Below are 26652 nucleotides of genomic sequence, written 5' to 3' on the forward strand. Positions count from 1 at the left end.
ACCAGAAAGTGTGAAAGGCAGTGATTAGAGTGGAAATAATTTGACAGTCACTGCACTTGAAACTTGAATTTCAGGTCAGTAGAAAGAGGAATTTTCCAGTAATCAGAGAGGAAATGGGGTTGTCCCTTACAGAAAGATGTGTCTGCCAGCCAGGTGACTAGGGGTCTCTGGATGCCTGTGTACTAATGTGCACATCGAGGTGACTGCTTTCCTAACCAAATAGAGGACTAGAGAGCCACTGAGGTTGTACCAGTTCTGCCTTTGTAACTAGGATTGATTGCTGATCACTTTTGTGCCCGTGGACTCCCTACTGTGGCCCTCTGGTGCCATCCCCACAGTTACCCCATTAATCTGGGTACAGCAAGGACTGCCAGCCCTTTTATTTCCCCTTTGTCACACCTATCTAGGGTATGTGTAGGATTAGCATTTAGGGCTTCCAAATACACATTCCTGAACAAGCTAAAGCATCCGGACTTTATTCATGGAAATATGTGGAGAAGAAGGAGAGGCACTTTGTAATTTTCAGTTCTCTGTCAAGTTTCTGGTTCCTTTCCTCATTGTAGCTGTTATGTAAGTGTTATCATCCTTATTTTTAAAATGTGCAAACAGAAGTGCCAGTAGGTTTAAAGACTTGTTCATTTTGAGGGGAAAAATGAGAAAACTGGATAAAAGAAAGCCCTTCTGTTGGGAGGAGACACAGGCAGCACTGGCTGTATGTGACACACTGTCAGCTATAGAGCTGGGTATCCTGGAGCCATTAGGTGTTTTTCCATATTCCTAGTAACTTCCTATCTAGAGATGCTTAGTTAGGATCCTGACTGGATGTTTAAATTTTTTTAAAAAAGGATTTATTAAAGATTTAATCTAAAAAACCCCAGACTATTGAAAATATACCTTATTTAAATCACAGAGTATCAGAATGGAGTGACATTAGTTTGAGGCTGTCATTTAAATGTTTGAGTGCTGTGCTGAAATGTAACCAGCCTTAAAACTCTAAAACTTCCCTATGGGGCAGTGTTTGAACTATTCATCTGCAAAATAAAGGACTTGAGTTTTACATCAATAGTTTTATAGAGTGAACAAGTTTTAATATAGAAGACAGGAGACCCAGCCTATGTTCATTGTGATCGCAAGAATGTTTTACTTAGTTTTGTGACGTTGAGCAGATTATGAAAGTTTGCCTTTTTAAATTACATGTCTTCGAAATGGATGATTACTAGAGTCTGAATAAAGCCTATGTAAAAGGCAAGGCATTATTGCTAAGTATTATAAAAGGACTGCGGGGCATAAATTCTTTAGTGAATGTTTTCAGAACTCTGTGTGTGTGTGTATTTAGTTATCTACAACAAGCTTTTTTCACAATGACGATTTCTTAGGAGATGAATTGAAAAACTAAAATCCCAGGAAGCAAGTGCATTCCAGATGTGTTGTCTCCCTGCGTGTGCTCCCTGCAGATCTCAGCACTTTCTCCCATCACTCAGAATTACTCATTCACATCCAGAACACGTGTGACTTTGTAAAATCTAAGAAACTGTCATTAAAGACTGTGGAGAGAGAGCAGCTGTGGCTGTGCACTCGAGGTTCTGGTCCCCAGTAGCTCCTTGCTCCCACTTCTCATGTTCTCCTCCATCAGGCAGTTGTGTCCTGCCCCACCCTCACACTCCACAGGTCGCCCCAGCACCCAGCAGCATGTGCACCTCAGCCATCAGACACAGCCCTCATCTTCTCAGGAAGGTACCTCAGTGGTTTCCATTGTCCCTTAGCACCGTCTTCTCTTCTCCGTTGCTGCTGAAGAAGCAGTGACAGGTCACCTGGTCCTTGGGGCTGTGGAGAGACTCACTTGGGCCTGTCTCTGCTTATCGTTAAATTACTATAAAAGTATCTGAAGCTGATAGGAAGTGTGTAAGTCCTGCCCCTGCAGCCAAGTGAGACCAAGAACACAGAGCTGTCCTACACATGTGGTGAGAGGAAAACGAATTTTACGGAAGTCTCTGAAGGCATAAATAGTAGAAAAAAATTGAAGAAAGCCTGAAGGTCACACTGAAGAAGTCCTCTTTTATACTAAGTAAACAACTTTTGTAACCTAAATTTTGAATATTTTGCTTTAACCTCATATCTGGAGGGTAGAAATAAAAAACATTCATGAAATGACCTGAGGTTCTTCTGTACTAAGAGTTATGGGTACAAAATGAGTTTCCAAGAGGGGATGGTTAGGGTTTTTGCATAGAACTCAGAACATCCTTGCATTTGAGCAGAGTACATGATACTCCAGATACTGCAGAATGAGGGTACCTGCTCTTCCCCATTCTGCTGCTGTTCTCATTTCTGTTTCATGACTGGCTGATCACTCCCCTTTTAAAAATACATTTCTAGGCTGCTGGAAGCATAAAGTCCAAAAGCCCAGATTTTTTTCTTTTCTAAAACAAGTTTATTAAAGTGTAATTTAGGGGGAGGTTTTTTTTTTTAACTTGCTCTGTGATAAATTCAGTTGAGTTGGTGTTTATGAGTCTTTCTGAAAACCAGGGTAACTTATAAGGTTGAGTTCATTTGATCTATGGTCAAAATTATACCAGGAAGCTCAAGTAAGTGTGATAAAAATACATATGTATATGTATGATTGTATGTATATATATATGATTTCAACATTGTATTTAAATGTAATTTGTTAGGAAATGAGAAGTGGCTCTCAATTCCCACCCTGGGGTATTAGGGATTGAACTCAGGGCCTTTTTACTGAGCTATGTCATCTGCCTGCTTTCTGCCTTCTTTATTTATTTATCTGAGAGAGGTCTCAGTAAGTCTCTTAAATTGCCTAGGCTGGGCTTAAACTTTTGATTCTCTTACTTTGGTATCTCAGAGCTGTTAACGTAGTTGCTATTTTGTATCAGGTGTTTTATAATAGATATCAGTGTGACTTCTAGACATATTGCCAAGCTAGAGATATTGAAGTGTTTCTCAAACATGCAAGAATGAACAGGTCTCTCACCTCCAGGAAGCTAACACATCATTATGGTGTACTGGGTTAGTCACTGGGGCTAAAGATTAAGTCCCTTTTTAATAAAAGCCTACTAAACTCAAGAAAGAATGAATATATATATATGCAGAAGACCAGGGGAACCGTAGATAATTAGCTCTCCTTTGTCACCGTCCTGCAAGTTAGGACCATGGAGCATGGCAGAGCCAGGGCAGATGGCTCTGAGGTCACACAGGCAACTGAGAAGCGTCCTTATCATGCAGTCTTTTAAAATGAGCTGAGCTTCCATTCTGTCTTGAACCAGATCAAGACGCTTCCCCAAGGTGACTGCTTGATTTCATTTAAATGTAAAAGAAATTGCTCTCAAGGTTTTCTGAGGATCATGATGAGTATTCAAAGATCAGCCAAGCTGTTAACATGACTCTAAATTGAATTATGGGCTGCTTTGATGGTGCTTGATCAGCAGTTGTTCTCCTTGGCTAGGCTGGGCTGGGCCAAAGATCTTCTCGTGAACCAGTGTAAAAACAAGCAAGACTTTGAGGACGTGCATTTTTGACACACTTTATATGGTTTGTGAGCACTTGGACTTGCACAAAGACATTTAGTATTTCTTATAGGGACACTTTCAGAAGATAGTGAAAACAATTGGGGCAGATTGGGCATGGCGTTTTGGATTAATTGTCACCTTGAAAAAGTATTGCTTTATCCCAGTTACAGATCACCAGAAACTGTCTTATTTGTGTAGCACATAACCCTGATGAGACTGCTCAGAGCCCCAGTGGCCATCTGTGGCCATCTGGGCCTGATGGGGAAAGGCAAGGACCGAGGGTGTAGCCTAAGGAATGGACCACAGGATTCCTTGCCCAGGAAAGGAACGGCAGTATCTAGTGATAGAGAATCCCTGTTTTTAGATGGGGTTAGATAGATGCATGACAGAGACTAGAGTTCACCGTGACCTTTGTGAAGTTACAGACTCACCCTTTGAGGAGCAAGATCAGTTTCTGGGAGGCTCCACAACACTTATGTTTTCCATGTTTTCCTACTTCTGTCCTCTCCAACTGGCTGAAGGGAAACTTTCACTGAAGTTGAGATAAAAATTCTTAGGGCCTTAGGTATGTTAGAATCAATCAGCAGTAGGAAGTAGTTTAATATCTAGTCCTTATATTATGTATACTCAGCGCCCTTGTTTATGAATAATATAAACACTCATGTTTAAACCTAATATTCAGGAGTATCTTTTATAAAAATTTAATAAGATGCAATAGTAATAGTCTATGCAATAGTTAATGATAGTCTAATGGTTTTCAAACTGTTTTATGCTTATACATATATGAACATAAACCTATGAAGTGAATAATACCATTTTCATCCTTATTTTATATGAAGAAATGGAGGCCCATGGGTTACATACTTTGTTTATAAGTCACACAAATAATAAATAGGACTAAACATAAATTCAAGCTTAAGTGAAGTTCTTTTATATATCATTCTTACTAAATGTACCATGGTGCCTCTGTTCTATCCTCCTCCCCCGTATAAAACAAGGAAGAGAAAAGCAGCTGAAAATAAATTAAATAATGTAACTTGGGCCGGGGATATTGCAGCAGACAGCGCCTGCCTGGTAAGTGTGAGGTCCTGAGTTTGATTCCTGGTATCCCCCAAAAAGAAAAAGAATGCAGCTCTTCTCACAATTTCCTAGTGGATCTTTCAGATACACTATTAAAGACTTTTTGCCTAAGATTGTTGATAAAACAGTGCTACATAAAATACTTCCTTAAAACAATTTTGCTAGTGGCCGCTCTTTGCACTCCTGGGAAAGGAAAACCATGATTCCCAGTCCCTATAAGAAGCTTGGGGGGACATTGGAGCAGAACTGGCATCTGCTGTAGACCCCAGATCTGTGTGTTCATCTGCTGAAAGGCCAAAGGCAGTTCGCTTGCACACCTGGCTACTATTCGAGTAAGCAAGGTGGGGTGCAGTAGGAAGTCCTCAATGAGTAAGGACTTCAGTGCGCTAATGGTGCAGACACCCAGTTTCTTGCACAGTCCCTGTCTGGACTTGGGAGGTTGTGTCTTGTAAAGGTTCTTCCAGCCATATGAGATATCTATATTGCTTTCCTCCAAAACCCGAAAAACCTTACTAGTTTACAGTTAATAATTTTAGGCTTATAAAACCCCAAGGCAAGAAAAGTCAAACAGGTATCAAAATACCTTACTCTCCAGAGGATTACAGTGTGTGCATTCATGTGCATTCGTTACTTGTGCAAAGCCCGTGGCGCCCAGGTAAGCGGTGCCTCGGTCATGCTCCTGGGACCTCGCTGCCTTCCCAGGTGTCCTCAGGGAACTAGGCTGCTGCGCCTCCCCAAACCCCTCCCTTCCCCCCTTCCTCCTCCTCTCCCCACATGTCCCCTCCCCTTTGCTTCTCCTCCCCTCCTCTTCTCTCTCCTCCCTTCCCCTCACCCGCAGACTCCAGCCGCTACACCGCGGCTTGGGCTCTTGCGGGACTTGCCCTAGCACTTACCCCAGAGCCTGCAGGCTCCCCGCCGTTGCATCTGCGGCGTCCCGAGCCCCCGCGAGCGCGGTCGGTGTGACCATGCGCTCCGACGAAGAGTCCAGGGAAGGTAGGAGCTGGGCTTCCCTCCGGGGCCGCCAGGCTCTGCGGAGCAGCGAGAGAGCTAGTTCCGGGCCCAGATGGTGGGTTGAGGGGCTCCCGGGTGGATACTTTATTGCTTTCTTCTGATACTCTGTGGCTCTTCCCGTTGGATACTTTGTAGTTCTCCCCTGTGGATACTTTGTCGCTCTCCCTGGTGGATACTTGCACTCTGTCAATACTCTCTGTCGCACCTTTGTGGTGAGGGGCTGCGCTCCACCTGTGGGCGGAGCAGGACTGGAGCTGACCCAGTCCGTGCGGCTACCTTGCCCTTGCGGACCCTCGCACTGAGAACCCCTCGAACTCGATCCCGCGAGCCGGGCTTGTGTGCCTTGCCTACTCGGACGTTGGACCAGGCTTGGCCGAGCTGAAGCCGAGGGTCCCTCAGAAAGTGAGCTCAGACACTAGAAACGGCTTGCGTTTCCGGCTGGAAGGGGAAGCCGAGCAAGGGGAGAAGTGAGGGATCTTTACTAGGGGAATAGGCCGATGTACTTTTTTCCCTCTCTGGTTTTTCGGCAGTGATTTCATCTTGTTGGGACCGAGTGATGCAGAGGCCTTGTGCATCTTGAATCTGTGGAGAGAGCCTGTTTCCAGTTCTGCAAAGGCAGAGAGAGTTTCACTTACTCAGAACAGAGAACTGGTGACAGGGCTGGAAAAGCTCCAAACAAAACACAATCATGCGCTGGCGTTAGTTTGGGGAGTTTTATTTGTGTGTGAACGTTTGTATGCTTGGTTCTCTGAAACCTCATGTACACAAAAGTCCTCTTGTAAGTGAGGGTGGTTAAAGAGAATTAGAAAGTAAGAGGGAAGACTGTTGGAGATTGTGAAGTTATCCTCTTTAAGTGGCCTCTTGGGAAACTGGGAAACCAACTCAATCACAGCAGCCCTGGCATCCTAAAGGGCAGGAAGAGGCCTCGTCCTTTCTCCATGTGGTGGGCATCAGGGAAGGAGAACCCCAGAAACTGGGCTCCTCTGGGCTCCTCCTACCGATGTGGACCGATGTTTCATAAGTAGTTGGTGTAGACTGGAGTTTGCCTTGTTATGCCGTGTGAAGGAAAGAGCCGTTTAAAAAAAGACTTATTTATTAGAAATAGGAATGAGTGACAGTGGGACATTGTTTCTGAGCTAACTGCAGATCGGGGATTTCCTTTCAGTGACCTCTGTTCCCATGGAACTGGATGCCAATGGGTACTTTTCTTTTTATGTCTTTTAAATCCTAACATCTGTTTATTTAAAAGTTAAAAGTTGTCAAAGGCAAATAAGATTAGACTGAGAAACCCATTGGTAAAGTTGTGTGTGAATTAAGTAGCACTGAAATGGGCATTTACCTCTAGGTATGTTTTTCCTCTCTAGGGAAAAGAGCAGTGGAGAGAAAGTAAGAATGTGTTACAGGTTGTGCTAGCAGCTCCCCCAGACTTCCTCCTTGCTGTGTTTTGAGGTTGCAAGCTTGGAAGGAGCATGCTTCAGAACTAGAGTGTTACTGGCCCCCTGGCTCAGACCAGCTGCAGGTCTGCCCTGCCTGCCTTTTGAAGAAAACCCAAAATGTTTCTTTTAAAATAGCATGAAGTGGGGCTGGGGATTTAGCTCAGTGGCATAAGCTCCTGCCTTGCAAGTGTGTGGTCGTGAGTTTGATCCCTGGTATCAATAAAAAAGAAAAAGACAAACATAAATAAATAAATAAATAAATAAATAAATGAAAAGAAAAGAACTCAGGGAATGTGGACTATATGGTCTGCATTTCCTCCTTCCAGTTCCTGAACCATTCATCTGCTGACAGAAGCTTCTAAAATAGCATGAGGTGCTAGATATACAATTGATAGCCATTAGGATAAAGTTTTTGAATGAGAGACTTGAGGGAAATAATGGTTTTGTTGACCAGATGGAAAAACTGTAACTGCTACCAGGAAACAATTTCCCTTTCTCTCTCTCTCTCTCTCTCTCTCTCTCTCTCTCTCTCTCTCTCTCTCTCTGTGTGTGTGTGTGAGAGAGAGAGAGAGAGATACATGTGCACCATGAATTCTTCCTACAAGGTTGGTTATGACTGCTATGTAAACCCTTTGCCTATCACCACTCAAATGTTTAAGCAGCCAAGCTGTATAAATATCTCAGTCATCTCACTTCTCTGTCTTTACTAAGTTTTACTGCCATAATTCCTTGGTGCCTTTTCCCCCACTGGCAGATTTATATATCCCGTTGAGCATGGGATCAACACTAGTTCATCACAGTGTCTACATTTGGAAAAAAATGTCTTTGGATTCTGCATGCCTGATTTATAGTAATTTGAGATATTTTAAATTGTTATTCCTAACTGCAGTAAAAACTACTATATTTTCTTTGGGAATAAATCTGAAATAAATATCAAATGAGATTCAGAAGTCCTTGGAGGTCAACATAGTTGTGTATATGTGTGAAGTAGAAGCACATGACTGGAGACATTATTAAGCCAGCATGGCTGAGGCTGTACTTCTTGGATGGGCCAGGGGTTCTGAACCTCCAACTTCAGCCTATAGCCGCCTTCTAAAGAAATGATCTGATTTTCCCTGCTTATTGCACTTAGATACTATGATTAGACTTAAATACTTAAACTGAGGAAAACAGTCATGCCCAGGGCTCACCTTGTTAAAAAATCTGAATAAGCTTAAATGCCAAACATGAAATGACTAGGAAAAACAAAAGAAATGAAGGAAGAAGCATACTTCATTAAAAAAGGGAATGCCACTGAAATGTCATCAACCTCCAGAGAATGAGAGCTTCCTGAGGAGAGTACTGATGATCACATATTTGACATTTAGTTGCTTCCTGTTAAGTAGATTACTTAGTTATGAAGTAGTAAAGATGAATAATAGTTGATGTCTTTGGGGGATTTTTTTCAACTTAATTATTGAGAAATCCAAGACTCTTATCACAGTTTTAGTACCAGAAACTGAAAAAGCTGTTAGAAGGGATCACTTTGTGATGACTTGGAGGAGAACAAAGACCGAGTGGTTGAGGTGTGAGAGCTCCCCTCTGCTCTCTGCCCACATCAGCCGCTGTCTACTCCCACCTCGGCAGTTCCTCACGTCTCCCCAGAAGACAGTGGTCACCAAGAGCTCCTCAGCTTCCTGTTCCCAGCCCAGTGGTCTTGGCGCCACCACCACCCACCTCCCAGGTCTGTGGAACTGTCATTCCTTTGGCTGGGGTCCTGCGAGCAATAGGCCTGTGTCTTTCCTGGCTTCGTCCCCTGCACTTGCATGAGCTGAGGCTCTTCGTTCTCAGAAATTGGCACTTGTTGGTCTTCCACCCTCTCCCCAGTCCCTTTCTTGGCCAACTCCTCCAAGAGGCTGTTCTGAGCCCCCAGCCTGCCCCACGATCCCAGTGGTCTCTTCAGAGCAACTGCTCCTTCCTCTCTTTCCACCACCTTGATTCACATTTCTTCTCTGCTAGTCCACGAGCCCTGGCAGGAAACACCATGTTGGTTTATCTCCCACTGTGTCTCCAGGACCTACTGCAAGAGGTGCTGCCTGTGTATTATAGAATGAATGAATGATCTCTCATTAAAGTAAATTCTTACACGTTGACCAATTGCTTATCTTTTAAAATGAACCCTTTTTAAAAATGGTTTTTTATGGTTCCTGTTTTCTCAGTGTCATCCCCTGAAAACTGTCTTTGTCACAACCATTCCATGAAAATTACATTTGCCAAAATTTCCAGTAACTCTGCATTTGCTTTTTTTGTTGTGATATTTTTACCTTCCTTAACTGCATTTGACACTGGACACCAGAGGCCTTGTAGCCGTAAAAGTCCTTTGTTGGTGACCCTGACACTACCCTCTCCTGCTTTTTCTTTCTTTCCTTTTCTAGTTCCGTGTTCCAGTTGCCCAGTCCTCTAGCCTGGGCCCTGCTAAGAACCACCTGTGTGCACAGTTTCCCAGGAGACAGCATGCTTTGAATGTCACACAGGCTCTTAGACTCAGGGGGTCTGAACTGAGCCCATTCTTTTCTGCTGCCCACAAACATATCTTCTATACCTTTTTGGCTTTCAGACTATAAACTTGAAAGTTGTCCTTGATTCTCTTCTCTCCTTTATCTTCTGTTTCCAGCTTATCACCAAGACCTGGCACTTTGCATTCTTCATTATCTATTGACTTCATCTTCTTCCCTCATTTCTCCTGTCCCTGCCTGGTCCTCAGTATTTGTGCCCTAATTATTACAATAGCCACTTCTTTAACTAGGGTTCTCAATTGCCAGAAATGGAACTTGACTCCTCCTATCTCAAGGATAAAAATGTGTCTGATGGATACTGGGTAGTTATACTTCCATTGTTTGTTTTCCACTACTGCTGTATGCCAAAGTATCTTAGATAATTAGCTTGTAAGATAAAATTGTGTTTTGGCCTCAGTTTTGGAGGTTTAAGTCCATGGTTGCTTGGCCGCCTTGCTCTGTGCCTTTGGTGAGGAAGCAATCGCAGTGGAAGTGTGTGGCAGAGGGAAACATCTACCCTCATGGCTGAGAAACAAAAGGACTGGGGTCCCGCAGTCCAGGGAAACTTCCAGTAGTTTGAAGACCGTGCACTAGGTTCCATTTCTCAAAGGTTCTGCCATTCTCCTCATCCTGGGGGTCAAACCTTTACCACATGGGCCCTTGGAATACCTTTCTGATCCAAACCATACCTCTGGGTAAAAGGTTAGAAAAGTAGCCTCTGAAACTGTAGCCCGGTGTGGTCCAGGGGACATCTGGTTAGAGCATCACTATGGCCTTCTGCACCGTGGTGCATGTTTACTACTTCCACTGTGAACTCAGAAGTAGCTGATGTGTCAGCATCCTCACCGTGCAGAATCCAGACTGTAGCCATCTGATGGACTGGTCAGGCTGATTGGGTGCCTGCACTTGCTGCTGTGGGAGAGAACCTCTGGTTCCAGCTGTGGTTGTGGGATGTAGAGGTCTGACTTCCGGAACTGCTTGCAAAGTGGGGGCTTCTCCAAAATGGGAAGGGAGCTCTTGCATGGATTTTTAAAAACAGTAATGGCCTACCACAGGACTCAAATGGTCCAGATACCTTCCACACCACTCAGCTAGTGTTGTCCTGTTCATTTGCTTCCTTAAGTGGTTGACAATTCCTGCAGGATCCAGTTTGGGATGGCCTTAGGCTGGGTCATCTGGGCTCCTTTAGCTGTAGTGTGTTTTTACCCTGTAGTAGCTTTTATTCACCTCCACTTCATCTTACACTTTTGACAGCCAGGATTGTGGTCCACTCCTCAGCTGCCCAGTGCCAGAGTAAGGGCCTCACACACTGGAGACCTAACAAAGCTTCATTAAGTTAATTGAGGGGACACATTGGTGAAATCGCTTAGAGCATTGCTTAGAAGTTCATAGAAATAAGAGTAGTGCTTTCCAAATCTGGAAGACAAGCCTATTTTGGGTTTTCTAAATTTTCCACTGCAGTACTTTTAATAGCAAAGGCAAAACAACATGTGTCTTTGATCATTGGGGTCAGGGCCCTCATTTGCTTTCCAGCATCTCAAATTTCCTTGGAGACTGAAGAAACAGTATTGAAACTAAAAATGTGTCAAGCTCTTCTGTAGATTGGACATGATGCTGCATATCTTTCTATGAGTATTGTCTTAGAGGTACACATATGTACCAGATGTATATCAAAGAGATATCATGGATATACACGTGTAGCTGTGTGTATTACAGCTGACAATTAGGGAGACCATGCCTGAAATCACAAAGGTGGAGAGAAGTCAGAATTTGAAGTGAGGTGGATCAGCTGCAGAGCCTGCTCTCTCAACTCTCAGGTGTGTTCAGCAGTAGCCGACAGGTCACATGTGGTCCCAGACAGCTCACAGTGCAGCCCTATGAATGGAAACATTGAACAAGCTTGTGATTTGTCATGGTGTTTTCATGGCATGATCACATGGTACTCACGCATGGACTGCACAGTCATGGGGGTCTGATGTGCAGGTTGGAAGTGGTGGGGCCACCTCCACCTCCCACCTGCTGCGCAGATGAGCAGGAGCCCTGAGGTATGCTCACATGCAGGTGGGATTTGACAGTCAATGCTGTGATTGCTGTTGGTCACATTTCTACTCAGATAGATTTCTACTCAGATCTGTTAAATTTTCTCACTTACTAAAAACTTGGGCTTCTTATGTTATTTAATTTTAACCTTACAATGATACTTTAAAAGCAGTTTTGTATGTGTATTTTATGTGTAGCCAAGACAACAACTCTTCCCACAGTGTGGCCCAGGCAAGCCCAAAGGTTGGAAAGCCCTGTCTTCTGTAGGACTTTGGGCTGTCCTCAAGGAAACCTGGCACTCAGGAAGACACTGACGTCTGTGTCTTCGTGTGCCCCCATGAAGTGAGGTGTGGGTAAACCAAGTGTCCAAAGAGAAGGAAGAGAAGAGCCCAGCCAGATTAGCTCACTCTCTGCTACCCGCTACCTCTGCAAATGCCAGGAATAGAGGCAAGGATTCCCAAGGGCCTCCTTCTGACCTCCAATGTGGGAGATCAAGGAGCCAGCAGGGCTGGGTAGGAGGTGCTCATGCACAAAGAAATGTTGAAAATCCATTTTTCTAGCTATTTTGAAATACACGACAAATTACTAATTGTAGTCATTTTGTGGAGTCCTTGGCTATTTCCTCCCTTGTCATTGCATTTTTAAACTAGCTTGCCAGCTTCCCTTCCCCTTCTGTCTCCTGCCCTCCTTAACCTCTGCTGGCTACTGTTTTACTCCCCTTCTAAGATGTCATTCTCCTCGGCTTCCACAATGGATGAGAGCTGTGCTGTTTGCCTTTTTGTACCTAACTGATTGTACTCTCCACTCATCTGTGTTGCCACACATGTTAAGATATGGTTCTTGACATAGCTGAATAATATTCCTTTCTGTGTTCATACTTCTTATTCCTTATCACTCCTCTGCCAGTGAGCACCTAGATTGGGACCATGTCTTTGTCACTGGAAACACAGGGGTGCAGATAACTCCTGATAACTGGATTTCACTTGCTGTGGATCTGCATCTGTTGGTGGGATTGCTAGGTCATGTAGTAATTCTATTTCTGGTGTTCTAAGGAATCTACAGTTTTTTATAATGGCTGTAGTAATTTACATTTCCACCAGTAGTATAAGAGAATTCCCTTTTTTCGTTTTTCCTTGCAAGATTTTTGTCTTTTTTTTTTTTTTTTTTTTTTTTTTTTTTTATACTAGGAATCAAACTCAGGACCTTTTCTTTTGGCTGTTTGTATGTCTTTTTTTCAGCAATATCTCATTGGAGAATTTCTCTAATTTTTGGTCAGGTTGCATTTGTTTCCATTAAGTTGAGTTCCTTATACATTTTCAATTTAATCTCAGGTCAGATGAACAATGTGAAAATATTTTTTCTCATTCTACAAGCTGTCTCTCTGGTGATTATTTCTTTTGCAGTGCAGAAACTTTTAGTTTGATATAATCTCATTTGCCTGTTTTTGCTTCTTTTTTTTTTTCTTTTGTGTTTTGGGAGTCTTATTCAAAAAGTGATTGTCCATCCCAGTGTCCTGAACTATTTTCCTGTGTTATCTTCTGCACTTTTGCTGGCCATCATAGAGGAGAAAAGTTCCATTGCACCATGGTGGTCATTCTTAACATCTTCTTCCACATAAAGAATTCAACGATGCTGTTTAAGCTGCCCCACTACACAGTGGTGTCGCTTTTAACCCAGGTGGTGTGACAGCTTATGGGATGCCATTTACCCCATCTACCTTCCCTGGCCAGGCCTTGCTTTGCAGAGCAGATGAAGAGCAGAGGAGGTTCAGCAGCCGTGGGCTGTGATGCAGTGCTGGTGCTTGGCCCTGCTGACACTGATGTCATACATGATGTTCCTCATGTGCTCTCCAGACACCAGATGTTGACATGATTACATTTTCTTTTTCGTAGTCATTACCTTCCAGTGTGGTGTGCTAGCAAGGACTAGTATGATCTATTTTCTTTCCTGCAGTGGACCTCACTCGATAACCTGGTACTTATTGTCTGGTACCCCAACTCTTATCGATTTAAATACCTTTGGGGCTTTTTTTTTCCTTTGCTTGTGAAATTTTTATCATTTTGAATATGTATTATACTTTTCTTGTCCCCAAATTACCATGCTGTTGAACAGTCAGGATTACACAGATGGTTATATTCCCTGCTCCTGGATGTTGGTAGTTCAGGAAGTAAGCAGGAGTGGGTAAACAAGAAAGAATGCAGTAAGGGCAGGAAATCACAGGACCCACTGATTTTTTTTTTAATCTGGGAATAATATAGCATCATTGATTTTTACTGCAACTGTACATTTGTCATATTTCCATCTTTAGGATATGCTAACAACTTGGAAGTCTGTGAGATAAGTGTAGAAGCTCTTCTCATTTCTAGGCTTGTTCTTTAAAAGATAATGTGTGCTGATACAACATAAAACAAAATCAGAGGCATATCTATAATGTTTAGGAAAGGTTTCTTCCAAGAAGATAGTGAAGTAAAGAGACCATGAAGTGGAATGTGCTGAGGGACAGTGACACCCTTAGGCTTCCAACCCTCAGCTCCTCAGAAATTGACTGTCAGGAAGGAGATAAGCATCTGGGGGCACTTTCCTTCCAGTTTGACATACTGTCTCTGCCAGATGCTGGTTTTTCTTGCCCAGTGTATGTATATTTTCAGATGGCCTACTCAGCTAGGCTGGGGAGCCAGGGACCAGATGCATAGGCTGTTGAGCCTGCCACTCAACAATAAGAAAGACTCCTGCGGTGGGGGGGGGGGGGGCTTCCTCCCTGCCAGGTGCTGCCTTCCCCAAGGCAGGCCCATTCTGCAGGACCTGTGGACCCAGAGCCCTGTGCAGGTGGCCCTGCCCTCCGTGAGCTTCTGCTTTGTGATATCATGGCAGAATACAAACATTCACAGAGCAGAGATACACGGAGAGGAGAGGCGAGTCCAGAAGCCAGCATGTGCACTGAGAATAGTAACTTTTCAGAGGAGTCACTTGTAGATTGCAGCTGATGGAGAGGAGGGGATGACACGTGACAGACAGGAACATCGTGACTCAAGACAGAAATTTACAGAAGTGTGGAGAAATGTGTGTTGGGCAGGAGACAGTGACATGGGACATGAGGCCAGGCCAGAAAGCAGGCTTCCTAGAGGGACAACAAACAAGGATAACAGACGAGGTCATAGGAGCCAGAAGACTGGTTCCACTTTTCACTTGGCCCTTCAATGAACATGCAACCTTTGGTAGCTTCTTAATCTCTCTGAAAACTTCAGTTTCCTAGTCAGGAAAATTAAGCATACTCACAATATCTTTTAGGAGGGAAACAAGTATTTAAAGAACTGCAGGATATTGGGCTGGTTGTGAGAGCTTTGGGCGCACAGTAGGGTTTTAGGGATATGAGAGCCATGGCTTTCTTTGGAGACAGGACCTGAGCCCTGTGTAAGGAGAGTGTGCAGGAAGTCCTGGCACGAGTGAGACTGCTCCCTTTCTGAGATTCAGAGGGAAAGCTTGTAGAGAATGGAAAGGCTGGGCCATGCCTTAGTTTCTGAGAACAACCATTCTTCTAGGGAAAAGAGGAGGATGGAACCAATAAGGAAACAAAATGGGAGCCGCTCAAGAAGTAGGAGGAAAATGAATCCACCTTTAGATGCCAGAAGGATGGCTGCTTGTGGATGAGACCTCCGGGACCTGCTTTGCTCTCCCTGGGGTCTCTGTTAAGGTCTTGCAAGGCAGAGCCTGAGGAGCTCCCCTCCTGAGGGAGGGAAACACATAGGGATTGTTCGGTTGCTGTGTATAATGGGTCAATGCAGGAATGAGACAAGGCACTTGGCCCTGGAGGTGACCACTTCTGCTCTGAGGCAGCACAGTGCCTCCAAGGCCGTTGTTCACACTGTGCATTTGCAGAGCCTGGCCTGCTAGCAGGCTGCCCCTTCTCCCCTTGCTGCTGCTCCCTGTGCTGGGAAGAATGCGCCTGGAGGCCTCTCCTGGTGGCATCGCACAATGTTAGCACAGGCAGAGGACGGTAACAGTGCATCTAGGAAAGAAACTAAATCAGACTACGAGAAAAGGGTTTCCAGCGTGCTCACAGGCACTTGTGACACCAAAAGCGGGAGCATTTCTCCACTCCACACCAACCAGCTCCTCAGTTCTTCGTAAACACTGCCTGGTGTCGCAATTCAGTATTGTTGTACCAGTGTCGCATTTCCTTCATACTGGAAAAGGCTTTGGCAACTCTCCTCCCATTTCACCTTCTCTATACTTTTTTTTTTAACCCTCTGACATTTCTTGGAAAACCACTGATACTTCTGCAGGGGCACCTGTTCTTGATATAACCTGGATCTCTCAGGGCTTTAGCTTTATACATACTAGTTAGAGTTTAGAGTATCAATGCACTGAACCATTCTGAGAAATTTTTAATTTCTCTTGTAAGTAAGATAGAAAGTGGCAGAAATGTTCTACCTAGCTTGTGATACTTCAGCGAACCATGTGATGCTGGTGTAAGGCTTGGCACAGAGAGTGTCACTTAGGAGCTGCTGTAGACAGGAGGTGGCCCGTCTAATGACCTCTCACATCCTTAAGAAGCAAGACAAGGTAGGCTTCCTCCAGAAAACCTTGCCTTCTGTGAAGGTATTATCAGGCACTTACAAGACTGTCTCAGCTTTCAAGGGTTAAAATGAGAATAAGTTGGTTAGGACCCAGAACAAAAATACAGCCTTTCTCGATATTATGAGTCTGAACACTGGACTGGGTTCCTTCTCAGAAAGGCGATAATTAAAAGGAGTCTTGCAAGAGTTTTCAAGGGTGTGGGACTCAGGCAAGTAGCACCCACCTAAGAGGGGAGGGAGTGGCTGTGAGAAGGCAGGATAGCAGAGAAGTCAAGGGTGTGGGTGACCCTTGGCAGATTTCACAATTCAGGGCAACACTGAGGGGAAGTGCAAGTGAGAGTGGAGGGGAACGGGACTGGGACTGGGCGGGTGTGACACCTTGGCATGTGGTGGGAAGGGAGTAAGGTGTGAAATGTAAGTCTGTGATGAAGAGAGGCTGGTGACTTGATTGGGTCAGGAGTTCGTGCTCTGCCTGCTTGAGCAGGGTGGGATGCAGTGCGGTCTCCCAAGTGCCATGCCAACCTAGAGCCGGTGAAACATGAGTTTGCCGGGTGCAGAAACGCTATGCCTCTTCCTGGCTGGGATTCAGGCAGGGTGTATTACACAGGGCCTGGCTCTGGGCACGCTGCTGCTCTGCCAGCTGCCTGGTCAGGCCCCGTTTTAAGGCCAGGCGGGCTGTGTTGGCTGGGGTGTCCAGTGACTTTCATACTGGGTTACATCAGTGATTTCCTCAAAGCTGGTAAGGGGCAGGTGATCAGGTAGAGAAATCAGTGCCACCCCGTAGGAGTCATTTCCAAACAACTTGTTGTACTGCAAAACCCACCAGTGCTTACTGCGGGCTGGAGAACCAGATCCCTTCCCACCAAGACAGGTGCGTCTGTCTTCCAGGGCTCTCCTGCAGCAGCAGGTCTGATAGCGAGCGGTTTCCTGAAGAAGTTCAGGCTGAGCATTTCATGTGTAGAGCTTGTTTAAAATGTTTAGATGATTTAAATGATCACACCGCAGCCCTGCGGTATAATCAAGCTGCTAACCTTGGAGATTTGAGACCAGTTCCCTAGCGCTGCAGTCCCTGCCACCTGTCCTGGCACCTGCAAGGAGGGACGAGGAGGGAAGACGTGTTCTGTGTGTTTCTCAGCACTGGAATTTTAGCAGGCTTGTTTCAACTTGTCCAAGGGTTAATTAGGTAAGTTACAATTTGCTCTTACGAGAGGCATCTTGCTAAAGCCTGACACAGGCCTCAGCATTGCTGGGAAAGGGGTAGCTGCGGGAATCCTTAGTTGTTTTCCTCTGTTTCCCAGGATGAGTTCTTAATGCAACATGCAATCAGTAGGCCAGTTAGTACAGTGTACGTCCTGATCTGTTTCCTTTAGAGAGATTCTTTGGCATCCCTTTAAGACGTAGTTGGACCAGATTAAAAAAGCAAATGAATAAATTGATTGCTCAGTGTTGTTGTGTAGTTCATTGAGTATTCTCGAGTAGTAGGCTTTTTTTCTAAATTAAGATGTGTAATGCCTGTACTTTTATTGTTTCTTTATGAGTAAGGTTTGCAATACATACTGGTGACTTTCATTGTGGGTACTTGTATACACACTTGATGACACATCTTAATTCTTTTTAGATCTTTCCCCATGCCCCACTCTTTCTAGCTCTTGGTCTTCTCATTGCTTTTATCATTTGGTTTGTTCTTTGCTTTATTTGTACTTTGGGGAAAATGGTATTTAAGCTCATGTGTCTGATTTATTTCATTTGACATTATGGTTTCAAGTACACCCATTTTCCTATAAATGACTCAACTCCTCTGTCCTTCTTTATAGCAGAGTAGTACTCCATTGTGTATAAACATCACGTTTTCTTGTTTGTACATGTGTTTTTGGATATGGGCTGCCTCCATGATTCAGCTGTTACAGTTGTGGTGCTATACACATGGACATGCCTGACCACAGTAACATGTCTGTAACTGTGTAAGGATGATACCTAAAGAAGAATAGCTGGATCAGATGGAATTTCTGTTTTTATTTTTTGAGGACTGTTTACTCACAGAGATAGGAGAGAGGGAACTCATCTATGTGGTAGGGATGCTAGAGTCTGACAGAGCCCGCCAGTAGTGGCCTTTTAGAATACTACTGTCTGCTTTCTTCTCCATTTCCCCTTCATGGAACCACCTATCGTTGTTTTTGGGAAACAGTCAAAACTTCTCATTGTTTACTTTTCAGAGTGTTAGCCAGATTTTTTAAAAAGTGATGCTGTTTTTTTGACTGCATGAATGATTCAATTGAGTAAATGTAGGCAGCTACTGAACTTGGCGGTCTGCTGCCGACGGCATGCCCTTGGGCAGGAAGTGCTCCGCATAGATGTGATTAACCAGCTTCCAGGCGTAAAAATAAAGGGGGGGGGGCTGGGAGAATAGGCCTTTGTCACTGACTTCTACATGGTGGATGACTGTTAAAGTTTAGAGCCACACACTTTTTTCCAGACCACCATCTCACTAGTCATAATAAGATAGAAACTTACTGCATGGTATTGATTTTTTTCATTGCATTTTTAACATGAAATAAGAAGGTATTTGAAGACATAGGAGAATCAGCTAGAGTCAGTGTTATTTCCTTGTTTACTCTTATTTTTAGCTACCTTTTAGTCTCACTCTCCCAAGGTAAGCAGCAAAGAAGCTGCCTCTTCGAAGTAAAATTTTTGTTTTTTGGTATTTGCATTTAAGAAGCATCGACTACATTTTATGGAAATGCTAAATTAGACACTTTTATTAGATGACAGTATCAAAAACTTTCTCTTTCTGAATTCTTAACATTACAAATGCCTATGTGCTTCTATTTGTTTTTCAAATAAGAAACTTAGCTGGGGGAAGATGATTTAAAATACAAAATGCATGCAAATATTTTAGTTTGGGTTAGGGTGAAGCAAAAAAATGGTTCTTTGTGACCATTTAGGGACCCAACCCGACTCTGTACTTAGCTCACCCATGGCTGTGACTCTGAAGTGCTCACACCTAGTTGTAGGCCCCTCCTCCTTTTTCATGGCCCAGGTGAGATGAAGTAATCTCTGCTGCACATTGGATTAAAGCTTGATAAACAGTTGGCCCATTAAAGAAGCACAGAAATCCTGCACTCTGAGTAGCCCGTAGTACCAGCCTAGCAGAATGTTCTCAGGGAAAACCGGAACTGTTTAGACAAGCCAGTTTTCATGGAGTAAAATGATTCCTTACTCAGAAACAGTAATTTCCTTTAGCCTGGTAGCAATTGGGATTCCTGGACTTGGGAGCGGTTGATAAGACTTGATTTAATTTTGATGATGATGGAGTGTGAGAATAGGTATATGGCCCAAAATATAACGTACTTTGTGGAATTAAAACCTCTGGTTTCCACGAGATTATGTGATCATCTGAACATCGATCCTTCCTATGCTTCAGGCGTTGTCCTTTGGTTTTTAGGTACAGGAGGGCATTGTGCTCAGTTCCAGTTGTGTCTTCCACAGTGCCAGCGGTCAGCGAAGGCTCCAGGGTGTTCATTGCACAGTGCGAACGCGCAGGGGACCTGGGGGCCCTGGCAGCTTCTTTGCCTGTTGGCTCCCTTTGAACAGATGCAAGTGTTTCTCGGCCTGCCGGTATGTGTGTGGCTCCCAGCATGTGGGCTCGGGTGCGCAGTAGACAGACCAAGGGCAGGGCTGACTGGAACCCAGGCCGTCGAGGCTGGCAGAGGCTGACCTAGTTCATGTGCCACTCTGTTAAAAAGTGGTGAGAACTGAAGAGAGTTGGCTAAGTCACATTTTCTTATTGAAAACTTCTAGCACATTGTTAGCAGCCAGAGAAAAAGGAGTGTTGTGGGCAACTCTTGTGTCTAAAATGCCTGATTTGATTTCTTCCTTTTCTTTTCTTTTTTTTTTTTTTTGTCTTTTTCCTTTTTATCGGTACCGGGGATCGAACTCATGACTGCCTGCTTGCAAGGCGGGCGCTTATGCCGCTGAGCTAAATCCCCACCCCCCACTTCCTTTTCTTTTTAAAAAAGTTTTTGTTTTCCCACAAAACCATCTCTCTGTTTCAGTTTGTTGTACATCTGTGAGGTTTTTCAGAATGGGCAGAAAGAAACTCTGCATGAATGCAGACATAAAAACTGAGTGAAACAGATCTTTAAACCGTATTTAATACTTTTAACCGCTAAAATCCCAACTTTTCAAGTTTGCAAATAGAAGATGCAAAAAGGTGTTATCGGACTTGGCTTGTAAAGTAAAGGCCTCCATCTTTTTTTTTTTTTTTTGTCTTTTTCATTTTTATCGGTACTGGGGATTGAACTCATGACCGCCTGCTTGCAAGGCAGGTGCTTATGCCGCTGAGCTAAATCCCTAGCCCCAAGGCCTCCATCTTGTTTAACTGTTTACATGCATACCTCAGAATTCAGCCCAAGAATGGGTTGAGGTGGGCATGCTGCTGGTTACAATGCCCTGAGCTGTACTTGAACCAGAAATCTTGCCAGAACACCAACCCTTTGGAAGCTTGGGCTGGAGACCAACAAGGTTCTGTTACTGAGACCTCTGCTGATCCAGCCAGCCTTGGCCTGCAGTCGGAGTTCCCAACATCTTTGTAGCAACCTTAATGAATTTTTAAATATGTAAAATGTTTGAGATTCCTTCCTTTTCATCAGAATGTAATGAGTCATAAATAAGCAAGAACACCTGGCCCAATGCTGACTTGCACTGCTTAGATGGCATTAAAGCCTTTGAGAGGTGAGTTTTAAGGCTGGAATTTGGAATCTAAACTCTCAATCCAAGAACTGTCTACCTTTTTTTTTTTTTTTGCCTGTATTTAAGATTGTTTTTTTTTTTTTAATATTGTAAATTTAATGGAAGAAGAATACTTCATGTGTTAGACACATAGGGTTAGCAAAATGTTCTTCAAAGATAAAATCCCTTTGATGGTAGCTAAAGTCTAGACATTTGTTTAAACGTGGCTTCTAAACTTTGATTGGGCAATGTGTATTTTTTTAATTCTATAGTAAAAAATATTTATTATGATTCATTAACTAGAATAATATTGTAGAATTCATTTTGTTTGTTTGATATAGAATATGCCTTGCATTGGTATGTGGGTGGAGTTCTGGGACTTGTGTATTGTCTTTTAGGGAAATAAAGGTACAGTGATGCACTTGTTCATTGCCTATATAAAGACCAACTGTACAGCTGTCAATTTAAAAATACCATACAAGACCGCATTTCATGTCCAACAGCAGCATCTGTTTCCTTTGTTCTAATATCAACAGAAAGTGCTGAAAATATTAGCAGAAACCCTTCTTTTTTGACACACCACCTTCCCACCCTCCCTGCCTTCAAATCAGTAGTAGACTAGACTGTGTCCAAAATAAAAAAAGGTAACAGGACTCTGGCTCGAGAGGAATCTGTTCAATTTTAGTATGTCTAATTTTCACTTTTTTTGGGGGGGGCAGTAATACACAAAGAAATGTTCAGCATTGCTGGCCATTAGAGGAATACAAATTAAACTATATTGAGATTCCATCTTATCACAGGAAGAATGGCTGTCATCAAGAAATCAAATCATAAACATACTGGAGAGGCTGAAGGGAAAAGGGACATACTGCATTATTGCTGAGAATTTAAATTAGTCCAACCACTGTGAGAATCTTTATGAAGATGCCTCAAAAAATTAAAACTAGAAATTTCATTTGACTTAGCTATTTCCATTTTAGACATCTTCTCAAAAGTTAAAGAGATCATATTAGAGTGATGCATCCACATCTGTGTTCTTATGACAGCAATACAGTAATAGCTAAATCTGGTCCATATGCCCATCAAAAACTGAATGGACAAAGAAAATGTGATATTCATACATCACAGAATACTACAGTAATGATGAATATGTATCGTTTATAGGAAATGGATATACCTTGGAATTGTAATGTTGGGTGAAATGAATCAGACACATAAGTTAAATATTGTATCATTTCTCTGAAAAACCCACAGTATAAGAGCAAAATTAAAGATAGATAATAGGAAGTTAAGGAAAGAGATGGTTCTAAAAGAGGAAGGAAAACAAGAGATGGAGAAGGGAGGGAGAAAAGGTATAAAAAGGAGTTGGGGTAAGCTTTGTGTATGCACCAACTCCACATAAGGAATGTGAGCATTATGCACCTGAAAACCAGGAAGGTGATCAAGGGGTGGAGAGGAATAGATGAAAACAGGAACTGAGATGTTATGGACTTGCGTCAGCATGTACAAGGGATGTAAATATTGTATACTACGTACATGGACCAATACACTAAAAAAAGGAGAACTTTAAAATAGAACAAATTTTAGTTTTAGAAACTGATTCATATCATACATTCAAAAAACTTAGTTCATTTTTTTTTCCCTAAGATCGTGTATGTTCTTTACAATGTAAATTGTCTACCATTGTGGAGATAGTGTTAGGATTCTTCTGAGACACTGCTGTGGTTTGGATACACTTTGTCTTCCGAATGTTGGTGTGCACAGGTGTGGTTTTCAGTGCTGGAGTACTGAGAGCTGTAGGACCTTTACCAGATGAGTCCCCTGAAGGTAATTGAGCTGTGAAGACCCAGCCCACAGAAAAGATTAATGCCACCCACTTCCCAGAAGCGGACTGGGCCATGTGGGACAGGTCATTAGGCAGTGAGGCCTTCTGTGTCCTTGTCCTCCTCTGCACATGTTGCTTCCTGTCTCACATGTGGTCACCCTGTGAGTCATCATCACTACATTGGGGTGCATCTGTAGGCCCCCACCAGCCTGTTGTAGCTTCTAAAACTCTGAGCTAGAATACACTTCTTTTCATTAGAAAGTACCCAGCCTTGGGCATTTTGTTTTAGCAACACAAAACAAACAGATACTTCCTGCCTTTTTATAACAATGAGAATATTAGAAATAATATCAAGAAAGTTTTAATAATATGTGTTGTCTTTCTCCTTAGAAACAGTATTTATTTGGAAGCTCTTATCAAATCCTAATGTAAAATAACTGCTGAATATGATGGAAAATATTTCCCAAGGACAAAGACATAAACTTAGTTAATCATTTGACTGAGTGAAATTATATTTTCGCCTTATAACCTAGACATCTATATACAATGCATGCAAACTTTACTGGAACTCCACCTTTTAGAATATTAATGCAGGTACCTTAATAAACTGACCACCAGAAACTGTATCTCTATTTTAAATCTTTTTTTTTATTTTATGAAAAAAAGATAAAACAAAATTTTATAATAAAACAATAGGAGAAAAACAATAGTTAATACACTGCATATTGTCATTTCTAAAGCAGTTATTCAGAGTACAAAATATGGGCATTAAAATTTTCACCAATCAATATTAGCACAAACCTTCCTTTTCAATGCATTAAGAGACTTTAATAGTATAACTGACTTGCTTTTTCTTTTTTTCTTTCCATCTTTTCCCATCTCCCCCATCCTAGTTCAACTTTCCCTTTGAACAATTTCTATCTCATAGTATCTGAGGCCTTATTCACTCTTTCAGTTTCTCACACTTAAAAAAAAAGCTGTGGTAACACAGTTTTTATCTGTTAGTAGAGAGCTTTGTCTCACATTGACCATGGTGATGTCAGCAGATTCTTGCATTTGCATGACACCTGGTGTCATCAGAAAAGGTCTTCTGTCCCTTTGTCCACCCCAGAAGTAAAACCTAGAAATTACATCCTCCTACCTCCACCCTTCTCAGGCTGAGAACTGCACACACTTCCCTTCAAAACTACTGTAAACAGGGCAGCCCTTAGCAACGTAGCAGGTATGAGCTCCTAATAGTAGCTGTATCTTTGTTCTGCAATTCCCCAAAATGTAAGAAAGAACAGAAGGCTACAGGTATTTTTCGCTTTTCCTTTAACTATGTAGTTTATCCAGTAGGCCACATGTCAATTCTTCAGAAACTGGCTTGGGACTTTTAAAAGTCACTTCTAAACTCTTCACCAGGGAAGTCAGAACAGGAGTGTGACAGGAATCTCATGAGGTGTTAGTGAAGAGCTAGCAGCAGAAGCCTTTAGGAAGGAGACCTGTGTTTTCCTTGGGAGTTTTCAAGGTAGGGGTTGCCAGACACGCCCTTGAGTACACTGAGTACATTTTAAGGGAATGGTACATCTGGGTCAGAAAGGTTAAGGACTCTGCGGCTGAGATGGTGGAGGCAGAACTATTGAGGTGGATGGTACTGCCAGCATGAAGCTTCAGAAGGGATGTGTTTGTTTGTTTCCCTAAACATGGGGCCTGTGATGCTATGAGTAAAGGACTGTAGGAGACCCAAGACATCATGTTAAATCACCATGACAAGACAAGATCAGTGCCTCTCAGTTTCCATGCTTGGAACTGTGTGGTCTTAACCATCTTAGTCACAAAAATTCTCCTTTTTTCATATCACACAAGTTAATGTGGTTCTCATGACCTTTGTCAGGCAGTAATATCTGGTAGCAGGTAATAGCATTGATATTTTTTATCATTGAGTTCATTTTTTATGATTTAAAAAAGTGATTTTTCTGATTATGATATAGGAGTAGTACCAATTTCTAACTACGTAGAATATATAGTTTCTTTTCTAAGTAACTTATTGTTTGTTTGTTTGTTTGTTTGTTTATTTATTTATTGTGGTACCGGGGATTGAACTCAGGACCTTGCGTTTGCCAGTCAGGTGCTTATGCCAACTGAGCTAAATCCCTGGCCCAACTTACTGTTTAATAAAATCTGTTAAGCAACCATAGGAAAATAAAAACAAATAGTAGAATACCATGCAAATAAGGATGGGATGCCGTAGGGATAGAGGCTCAAGGATAGGAAGGATGGATTTCTGATGAACAGAGAGTTCAGCAAGGTTTCTGCAGTGGAAATGCAAAGCTTGTTGAGGGATAAGTGGTAAAGGAACTGACAGAAGCCAGAAGCCCAACTGTCTAGGGGAGAGTTGCAGCTGGGGCTCCCTCCCTCAGCTGAGCTACCCTGGAGCCCAGGGCTGACAGCTCTGGAATCACCGAGTCTCATGTCCAAGCCCCACAGCCAAGAGCTTCAGAATGGCTTGAGGTCGTTCCACTTGGGTGACTAAGGGTCAAGAAATCACCCAAATGCTGGCCTGGCCAGGTGGGAAGTTGGAGAGGACCTGTGTTTCTACTCTCCCCCTCAGTTTACAAGCGTTAATGTTCGCACTACATTGGAAAAACAGTAAAAACTACTGAATTGTAGATTTTGTAAATGGTTACAGTGATAGATTTCATCGTATGTGAATTTTATCTCAGTTAAGGAAACAATAGCATAATATGGAGCCAAGCCAAATCAGTACTAGCCAAGAGTTCTTAAGCCTTGTTCTAAATACAGGGATTGTTCTTTGTTCCTTTTGACAGTGCCAACACAAAGTATCTTGCTACAGGGAGCAGGTGACCGTGAGCTCGCCCTCAGGTCTCTTCCTTTCTTGTGGTCTCTGTAGCTTTGTCCAGCCTTAAGAGAGCAGGAGAGAGAGGGCGAGAGACAGCGAGAGACGTGGGCTTGTTACTGGGGCGCTGAATGACCCCAAAGTGGTTCAGACACGAGTTTTACAAAATTGGTCAGTTGTGTTCTCTGCCAAACATCTACCATCAGGGAAGTAATCCATCTCTAAGACAGCAAGTTAATAAATATAGGGAAATGTTTTTCAGTTCTTAAAAAGGAAAGACTGCTATGGTCTTTTTAGTTATTTTCTTTAATTGAAAAATGAGTTTTAATATACCAACTATGTGTCATCAGCATGAAAGGATTATAAATATTTTTAACAAATTATTTGTCTTTCTGGCTCTTGGGTACCTTATTACTTTTAGTTCTAAATATAATTTTAAATTCTCCCATTTCAATAAGACCAAAATATACAATTGATGTCATAATTTAGTTTTCAGCATTTTTTTCTGAACCAACAAAGAAAAATCAAGTTTATATATATATATATATATATATATACTTTTTTTTTTTTGTCTTTTTCCTTTTTATCAGTACCGGGGATCGAACTCAAGACTGCCTGCTTGCAAGGCAGGCGCTTATGCCGCTGAGCTAAATCCCCAGCCCCAAGTTTATATCTTTTAACATTGCCAGTTTCTTATTAATCCTAAAAATATGCCTTTTTATCTTAAAAACAAATCTATACTCTAAAAAAAAAAAAAGGAAGAAAAAGATCTTTATTTATTAAATGATTCTTTTAGAATAAGCTCTTCTCAAAAGATTATAGTGGAATTTTCATTTCTTATGTAAGAGTATCTGAAATATGGTATACAACTAACAGTAATATATTTGTAGCCTCTTGTTTTGGTTGTGTTTTATAAAAACAGTACTGACTCCCTTTGCCTCCTGTCTTCTTCTTCTCACTGCGAGTTGGTGATGAGTAGAGTTCTGGACCAGCCGTCAGGCAGGGAGGCTTTGTGGCAGGTGGGGTGCTTGGGACATGCTGGAGGCTTCAGCAGCTGGGGT

General features: G+C 42.7%; 1 protein-coding gene across 3 annotated transcripts in view; it reads left to right on the forward strand.

Annotated features, from left to right (window-relative positions):
- Positions 1–26652, forward strand: part of Tnfaip8 (TNF alpha induced protein 8) — a 104530-nt gene that overhangs the window by 66617 nt on the left and 11261 nt on the right. The window contains exon 1 of one of the 3 annotated variants that reach the window (XM_003473192.4): positions 5417–5594. The exons of 1 other annotated variant lie outside the window; for it this stretch is intronic. In XM_003473192.4, the coding sequence (XP_003473240.3) occupies positions 5567–5594 (28 nt within the window). In that variant the 5' untranslated portion in view covers positions 5417–5566. Of the gene's footprint in view, positions 1–5416; positions 5668–26652 lie in introns of those variants that run through there. One more of the 3 variants, XM_013156239.2, reaches the window with a different exon arrangement.

The sequence above is a fragment of the Cavia porcellus genome, unplaced genomic scaffold (assembly GCF_034190915.1).
Source record: "Cavia porcellus strain 051 isolate PalLab524CR breed Dunkin Hartley unplaced genomic scaffold, mCavPor4.1 scaffold_19, whole genome shotgun sequence".
Classification (NCBI taxonomy): domain Eukaryota; kingdom Metazoa; phylum Chordata; class Mammalia; order Rodentia; family Caviidae; genus Cavia; species Cavia porcellus.